Here is an 8,974-nt window from a genome sequence, read left to right on the forward strand (position 1 = left end):
TTTTTCTTTCCTTTTGAAAGCTACCTTTATAAAAACGAAATTCAGAGCATCCAGCAACATGCCTTCAACGGGCTGCGCTCTCTGGAACAGCTGTAAGTACAACCGCCCCTTGTTTGCTGCTGAATGGGATGTGCGGAGGAGCTGATTTATCGGTCCCTCTAACCCAAGGGCTGTGTTTCCAGTAGAGCAGCGTACCAGACGCTTAGCGAGGAGCAGGATGAGGCTTCTACTGTTTCATCATCCAGCTTTGCAAGACTCTGCTGGCTTTGTTTGCAAACAGCTGCTCCCCGTACTGGTTTTGGTTAGTTAATGCTGAGGTCTTTTCCTGCTGACATCCCATATATTTTCTCCTGACCCGAAACCTCTGGCCCTTGGCTTGAATTGTGGGTGCTGGTCGAGTTTCTCTCTTATCCAAACCTTTGCTGAAAATGGATGGATGGAGTGCAAGCAGCGGGCTGGGGCAGCGGGGTGTCTGTGGGAGCTACCAGGACGGTGGTGCTCACATGCCAAGGAGCAGCTGGAAGATGATGGATCCAAACAAACCCAGAAATGACTTTCCCTCCAAGCTGCGTGGCAGTCTGGGATGGAATGAGCCTCGCAAGTGTTCCTGGCAGCTGGAGCCTGTCTCAGTGACACTCTCGCAGTCCTCATTTGCTCCCCTTCTCTGCACGGCAAGTCTGTGCTGTTTATTCAAAGAAGTTTTGGGTTTGGATTCTTGGTGCTTTGTGTTCAAGGTGAGGTGGGAAGACTGAGGTCTGACTTTTCTGAAGTGTCTTGCTAAACTAAGATTGGATTTTTCGTGCCAGGGGTCGTGATATATTATGTGCATGTGTGTAAGTACATGCGTACGTGTGGAGAGGGTGTGAGCAGGGGTGTTTGAACTATAGGGATTATCTGCATCATCGGAGAACTGAGACCAAAGGTCGAACTGTTCGACTTCATGGATTGTGCCAAGTGACAGCATTTATAGGGCTGAAATGTAACTAAGGATTTTGCTGTAAAAGGGATAGGAGCCAGCTTGTTCTCCATGCTGGCAGCAGAAGCAGACAGAATATAACAGCAAATTTCAGGCAAACTTGATAATGGGTGTGCTACCAACCTTGTGCACAGTATGGTTCTCCATCAGCTAGCTCAGCAAGGATGAAAACATGGGAAGCAGATACCGGCTCAGCTGTGCTGAGAGAGGAGGTGATGCTGGCCACGGTGATATTTTAACAATGAGCGTTCCAGACTTGATGTCACGAGTAGAAGAAAAAAAACCCAACAAACCCACAAAACCAACAAACAACCCACTAGAAGTTCCATCTGTTTTCAATCCCAGGCAGGCATGTTTGCCAAAGAATTAGCTTTGCTCAAACCCTACCCCATTTTCCTGTACCCCACAAGCCAACTTTTCAAGAAAAACTATACCCCGACTGATGGACAGCATCAGATGCTTTCCTCAAGGTCCAAAGCAATGACAGCAGACATCTGAGACTTATTGAAGCACGTATGTTTCCCTCTCCCCACGGTTTTCCTCTGCTGCAGAATCGGAGTCACCGTCTCTTGGTTGGTGCTCTGATGGTGGACCGTTCATCGCGCATCCTTCCATTGCAAATCAAACAGCCGTGTGGCAGCTTCGGCGATTATTTCTCAACACAGTCAGCGACAACAGCAGAATGAGTATTTGTAGATCCGTGATTAATCGGTGTCCACTGTGAAATTCATGCCTGGGTAGACTAAGGGGGAAGAGTTTAGGCAACTTTGAAACCATACCAAAATCCATCTGAACGTCAGGAACGTGTCAGTTGTGCTGGTGGGTGTTGCAGCTGATGGGAACAGGGAGTTGGGGGTATCATGATGCTCTGCAGACCCAGTTTTTCCTTGCTGATGGGTGCAGAAGGTCTCCCAAGCCTCTGGTACAGCAGGTCACACTTGAGATTTTAGTGGAGCTAAAAATATTAACCTGCATTAGCAAGAACTGGGCTGTTCATGTTAGTGTGCCATTGGGATCCAACTGTTCCAACTGACTGAACCACCTCAGTCTTTGGAAGCTGTGCCTCCCCTCCGCAGAAACAGGATAGCCCCGTGGCAGCTGTTTCCAGAGGTTTTTGCTCCCACTGGGTGGATGCACATGCTGGGAGCTCCTGTTAGGATCACAGACAAATGCAGGCTGCAGGAGACCTTTGGGTGTCTCCAGTCCACCTTCAGCAACAAGCAAGACCAATGGCAAAGTTTGATCAGGTTATTCAGGGCGTTTTTCTACCAATTAATTCTCAGCAAACTCATCATCCCGCTCAGCAATGTTGCAGTTCCTGGGCTGGGAGGAGATGCCTTAGAGTAAGGCTGTTTCTTCCTCCCCGATGATCCCAGGATGTGTTGGGGAATGTTGAGGCGCTGGGGAAAGGCAGGGAAATTCCCCTCCGGTGCTCAGCCGGGAGCTGCTGGTGCTGCTCTCCATGGGCAGCAGTTTCATCCTGACCCTTAACAGTGCAACAGGCGATTCCCAGCGGTGGTGGTGGGCTTAGGCTTTAGGGAGGAACAGATCTGCCCTCTTCTTGTTAACAGAGAGAGTGAACAGTGGACAGAATAGGGACAAACCAGTGTCGGCTACTGTTTTTGCATGTGGAAAGTGGAGGCACTAAAGAGAACGTTGGCTTCTCCACATCTGCCCTGACCAGTGACCGGTGGGTGGGCATTGGTGGGTTGACCTGGAAAGATCTCCTCTCTTTTTAATTGCCATCTGTGAGTCTGCCCTTTTGATTTTCTGTGTGACAGCTACCTGCATTTCAACAACCTGGAAAGCCTGGAGCAGGAGACTTTCAGTGACCTGCCCAAACTTGAGAGGCTGTAAGTACGGATGGGACCTTTCTTGTGAATAAGGTGGGGAGGAGAAGGGGAAAAAGCCTTCTCTTTGTGTAGCAGTTTCAGCAGAATGAAGCAAAGTGTGATCTCCAAATGAGAGGGAAATGTAAAAAGAAGGAAATTTTACATTCTCGCCAAGTAGAAGGGTTCCTGAGAATATGGAGGGAATTTCCCATGTTGTGTTATGTTCACCTTTCCACCTCAGTAAGGGTAAATCTGCAGAAAGCCCTACAGTTGGCCAAGCTGTGTTAAAACACTGAAATTTTACTCCAGCCGTAAGGTCAACATTAGTCACTGTTGGGCAGCGTATGCAAAAAAGGGGGTGGGAAGGGAATAAAGTCCGAAGAAAGACTAACAAGAAAAACACACATCCTTCTTGAAAGCAGTTAGGAGATGAAGTCCTGTGTCTCCTGCTCCCCAGGACTGCTCCTAGTAGGAATGTAGCCACTGGGACAAGCTTTCACGTGGTGGTTCCCACTCCATGGTGAAACCAACAGACCCTCTGTGCTGCAGGGAAATGTGCCTGCACGCTAGGAAAACAAAATCATGGGATCCTAACACCCTTAGGAAAACGCAGACCTGGACCGGTACAGCATGGCTGATCTCAGTCTCTGTGTTTCATCCAACAAAAATTCTGGATTTAAATTTTAGAGGAAGGTTTGTCAGCATCCAGCTAGGCTGAACTCACGGGTTCACGGGTGTGTGCAGTCGTTTGCACACAAGCTGTACTGCTTTTGTATTTCTTTCCTCTTCCACCGTCTACTGAAATTGCTACCTGTCTTTTGTCAGTGGTCTTGTATGAGTTTTAGATGTAACCGACATAACGAAATTTCCCCCTCCATTATGGGAATGGAGAGTTAATTATCCCATCTTGGTCTCCACCGATGCATTTTAGTGCAATCAGGGTTTTTTTATTTTCTTGGTACTGGGTAGTCTTGGTCATGTGCTAAGACTCTGGAAGTGAGAATTTGCCTCGGCTTCGCTCAGAGGTAAGCCCAGCTTAGGCTGTTGTTGTCTGAATTAGATTTGCTTGTGGATTTGGGTTAATACCTTCACTGAGTCCAGGGCATGTGCTGTCTAGTGTCTTCTACTGGAGCCTAACGTCACTGGCTGCCCTTGTAAAATTGCCCCATCTTCTGCAGGGGGGAAAGAAAAGGTTCCGTCTGGACTGGAGCTGACCCAGACCCAGCAAACCTAGGGTGGGTCCAGTCTGTAGGGATTTTGGGCCCTTTCTCCTCCCTTTGCAGAGCATGGAGCAGATGAACTTCAAGGTTCCAGTTTAAACCTGTTACATCACATCTTGAGTCACCGTTTCCAGTCCCCACCCGCCCTCCGCTTTGGTGTATGGCATTGCACTCACGTATGAACGAAATCCCCATAGCTCATGGAAACACACACAGTAAATTTAAAACTAAGCTCCATTTTGGTGAGCAGCCTTTGTTTTTAAACCGAGTTTTGACCTGGGATGTTATCACCCGTGTAGTGCAAATACTGAATAATGTTTTGGCATGGGTTCTCCCGTTGCAGATTCTTGCACAACAACAAGATTTCCAGGATTCATCCAGGGACGTTCTCTCAACTGGAATCCCTCAAACGGCTGTAAGTGAAAAACATTGCCTGCAAAGAGGAATTGTTTGTCTTTGATCAGATAGGCAGGACCTGAGGAAAAATGTGCCTGGTTGGCAAAGCTTTTAGTTGTTGCACTTCTAAGGCCACTGCGAAGTTTATAAAACAGTTTGGGTTGGACACGAGACCTGACTTAACCAGTTAGTTGTTTCTTCATGGTAGTGTCCAATTATAATCCAACTATAATCTGCTTACAGCTCAATAATGCCACAGGAATGAACATTCCTGAAAGGTCTTCACGATGGTTTGAACCCATAAAACATCCTTCAAAACCATAGAAAGTCCAGGTCACAGATATGACCTCGAGCGTGCCTTCAGATCAGTCTCTGACATGGAAGGAAAAATCACAGTCACAGAAGGAAAAATCACAGTCACAGAAGAAAAGGCTTTTTTGCTAGAGATTGAAAATAGTCAGAGGGGTGCCAAGGTGCACAGTTCTCCTCCCACGCAGGAGTGCCCTGGTGTGTTATTCCCACCTAACCTGGCTGGCTCTTGAGCTTACTTCTTGCTTGCTTAAACCCCCCCAGAGCTTTGCTTTGTTTGTCTTTTATGATCTCTGGAAATAAGTTCTATGATGTCTTTTGGGGGAAAAAAAAAAAACAAAAACGAAAAGCAAAAGCTAAAGAATTTTGGTGTTCTGCCACTATTTGAAGCTGCAAGAAAATAATGTGTTTCTGACTGCAGCCCTCTGTGAGCTCTGCAAGCAGGTGGAATGTTTTGCTTTTCTTTAACAGGGAATAACTTGTGCAATATTGTCTGTATGTGTCAGAGAAGAAGGCGGAGTGGCTATAAAATGCTGTATCGTGGCCCTGAGTGAAATCTCACCTTCTCAAGTGTTTGTCCCTGGAAGCATTAAGACTTTTCTTCTGTATATTTTCCAATGGCCCAGACCCATCTACTGTAAAACTGTTAGGGGGGAGGAGGCATCAGCTAATCCCCCTGTAATCTGTATTTATCCTCATGCACACAGGAGTGAAGCCAGGGGAGGGAAAAGCGTGGGTGCGCTGGGAGGTCACCGGTGCTCCAGTCGGCATGGTTTGGGTGTATGTTGCGGTAATAAAAGTTCTTACAGTTGTGTAGAAATGCTGCAACCTCTAGCAGCTGGTCCCTGGAAGAGCTTGATGTGATGCACACTAAAATCAAGAGGTTTTTGGAGCTAAGAGTAAAAGAGAATAGAAAGATCCAGCAGAGGTTATCGGTTGTTCTTATAGACTTCAGTAAAGGCTGAAATTTCCATCCTGGGGGAAACCCCAATATTTCAGTGTCTCTTTGCCTCAAATTAAGCCAAAAATGCATAATCCAGTTGAACAGAATGATTTTCATTTGAAACTGGCTGATGGCTAATGTTAGTTTTTCAACGAAATCCTCCTGACTTGGTCAAGCATCCTATTTAAATGTCGTGGGAACGAAATATCTCAAATTTGCCTTTGGGATATAACCAAAAGCATGGAAGAGCAGGCAGGTGATCCTTCCCTCCGGAGGACTGTTCCCCTCCTGTGTCCCGGAGGAGGAGGCAGCAGTCAGAGGCTGGGAACCGAGCTGCCTTTTCCTGGCTCTTGCAGGCGGCTGGACTCCAACGCCTTGCTTTGCGACTGCGACTTGATGTGGCTGGCGGAGCTGCTGAAGAAATACGCGGAGCAGGGCAGCATCCAGACCGCCGCCACCTGCGAGGCTCCTCGCGAGCTGCACGGCCGCTCCATCGTCACCTTGACCGCCCAGGAGTTTAACTGCGGTGAGTGGGGTCAAACCCTTCCGCCGGCCACCCCCCAGCCCGTGGAGTTGGGATTTGGTTTGGGAATTGCTTCTTCCACCTCTTTGCCTCCCTCTTCCCCATCCTGGCATCCTGCTTTCTGCCTCCTTTTACAGCTGAAATGGGAAAGTCCCAATGGGGTCACACGGGTTATTGGGATAACGCAGAGAACGCTGACAGTCATGTGGGGGTTGAAGGCAGCTCTGTCTTGGCTGGTAGGTGTCTTTGTGGTTTTTAGATAGATCAGGGCCAGTAAAGGACCTGCTGTGGTCAGTGGTTAAACCAGGAACCAGGAGAAATGTCCTGCACTGAGCTGAGCAGAAGGGGAGAGCTGCAACAGCTGGAAACGCAACTGAAAACCAGACAAACTCTTGGTAGATGGATAGCTGAATGCTTGGTTTGACTGTGGCCGTGTATTGCATTTGTTAAGCTGGTATTCTCTAAATTTAGATAATTTCTTCCTGAAAAATGACATTTTGAAATAGAAGGTTATGTTCTGAAAAATTAAATATTTCACATAGAAAAAGACAAAACTCCAGTTTCTAAGTGCAGGCGTCACGAAGGATGGCACAAGCGTTGGCAGGGGTTCCCTGGTACTTCACTGCTGGTGGAATCAGTTTGAGATGTTCCCGCTCGCCCTGGCCAGCTGTTGGCATCCCTCCTGGATGTGCCAGCCCAGCTGTGTGCATGGCCGTGCTGTGAGCCAGAGGGGTGACATCAGCTGGATTTGGAAGAACTCTCCCTTAATTTCTGCCTTTCTTCCATGATCTTATCTTTAAAAAAAAAAAAAAAAATCTTGCCCATTTCACAGCTTAATTTGGGGTACAGCCATGCCAAAAGTTGAATTGGCTCAAATGAGTCCGTAACCTCGAGGGACAGGGAGGGGAAGGGTCAAGAGAAAGCAGCTGGGGACACGTGGAGTGGGACTGTGCCGCACAACGAGCTGTCCCCGACACGCACCCGGTGCCAGGGTACAGCCGTTAATGTCAGTTTGTTCTGGTTTAGGCATGGGCACGCAGTGGGACGTCTGACAAATTAGCCAGAGCACCTGGTGGGAAGATTTTGTTGGCATTAAGCTTTTACGCTGGTATTGTGCCAGCTGGGAAAGACAAATGATGCATAATTCAGCATAAGGCTCTAACGATGCAGGCAGCTGATATCCGAGTCGTACGAAGACTGCTGACATCAACTTAACCCACCGCGTTTTAGCAGATGGGAGCCAGCGGAGCAGATCTGCGCTGGATCAGCATTTTGTGCCGTGGGGCTGCGGTGTGGTTGGTCCCACATTGGCATTGTCGACAAGTGGCCAAGCCACTAACTTCTGGTCTAAGGAATAAGGGCACAGACTGGAGAAGGTGGCAGGTTCTCACTTAATTTTATGAATAATCCAGCTGGTTTTACTGGGTTACTGGTGAGCGTACAGATTGTTAGATGGGTGTGTATTCTGCTGAATCAAGGTCAAGTGCTCCAGACCACGTACATAATTCCTATTCTAGGAATTAGGAAGAATTTCCTCCTATTTTAGCACATCCCTTACATGTTTAACTTGCTTAGTGCTTGAGTATGTCTTAAAGTGAAGCTCACAGTGAAAGGCTTGGCTGAACAGGGACCGGCTGATGAATCGGGGACATAATGAATTAAATCCTGTTGCAGACAGCCAGCACCGTGTTCAGATGGAGCTGGCAGTTGCTGATAGCAGCAGGCTGCCAGGGACAGAAAAACAGCCCCAGTGAGGATGCCACTGACTTCTTCACTTATTTTGGGGGAGACAGGGACCAGCTCTTGGGGAACCAGTGCACAGCCAGGTCGGTTTTTCTCAGCCCTGCCTGCAGCTGTGCGGGGAGCTGAGCCGCTGCCCAACACACCGGCAATAGGAACAACCTCTTCAATTCCCCAGGGCTCTCAGCAGGCTTGGGTGGATGATGTTCCCTCCCCAGCATCATTTTTGCTGATGTTGCTGAGAAATCCTGGGGTGGCTCTGGGTGGACGCCGCTGTGCCTGGGGCTCTGCTGGTGCCCGCTGGCTGGGGGGCTGCGGGGGGGTTGCGTTACCCCCTACATCTGGCTGGGCTCTTGGTTTTGTGCAGCTCCAGACTGGGTTGTGTTAAAATGTGTTTTTTTTTGCAGAGAGGCCTCGCATAACCTCAGAACCCCACGATGTCGACGTCCTCTTGGGAAACACGGTTTATTTCACCTGCAGGGCAGAAGGCAATCCAAAGCCGGCGATTATTTGGCTGCACAACAAGTAAGTCGCACACAATGAGCCCTGGGGTAGCAAAGGTTTTCAAGCACCGAGCTCTTCAGTGGCTGCCTGTAATTACCAAAGCTGTTTCGTGCAACATTAAAAAAAAAAAAAAAAAAGGAATGGACATTCCATGGGTTGTATTTACCTTCCTTTTAATAGCATTCTGTGGTGGCCATGTAATCCAAGTGGTGTTTTCATCTGCATTTGAAATATTTCGTCTGCATTTGTAATGGATTCCAAGAGGTTGTAACTTTCCCATAAACATACTCTGCAGGCTGAAAACAATTGTCAGAAAAAAAAAAAAAAAATTAGTATTTCACGTTGCTCTAAGCCACCATGCTTGCCACTTATTAACTCCTGAAATGCTTCTAGTTTCTGGGTTTTTCTCTCTAAAGGCGTGCTGGGAGAATGGCTCGTTTTCCAAGGGAAAAATCCCTGTGCTTCACAGACAGACCTTGCAGAGCAGCGGATAGATTATCATTCTATATGATATATATATTTTTTTTCTAT

At 47.8% G+C, this 8,974-nt stretch overlaps 1 protein-coding gene across 1 annotated transcript in view; it reads left to right on the plus strand.

Annotated features, from left to right (window-relative positions):
- LOC104465007 (peroxidasin homolog) overlaps positions 1-8,576 on the plus strand; it is a gene marked incomplete at its 5' end in the record, with an annotated part of 16,735 nt that extends 8,159 nt beyond the window's left edge. Inside the window, 5 exons of the mRNA XM_010077895.1 lie at positions 21-92; positions 2,758-2,829; positions 4,372-4,443; positions 6,033-6,202; positions 8,347-8,576. Coding sequence (XP_010076197.1) covers positions 21-92; positions 2,758-2,829; positions 4,372-4,443; positions 6,033-6,202; positions 8,347-8,468 — 508 coding nt within the window. The remainder of the gene's footprint in view (positions 1-20; positions 93-2,757; positions 2,830-4,371; positions 4,444-6,032; positions 6,203-8,346) is intronic.
- Between the last annotated feature and the right edge of the window lie 398 nt (positions 8,577-8,974).

Source organism: Pterocles gutturalis, unplaced genomic scaffold (assembly GCF_000699245.1).
Source record: "Pterocles gutturalis isolate BGI_N339 unplaced genomic scaffold, ASM69924v1 scaffold17978, whole genome shotgun sequence".
NCBI classification, from domain to species: Eukaryota; Metazoa; Chordata; class Aves; order Pterocliformes; family Pteroclidae; genus Pterocles; species Pterocles gutturalis.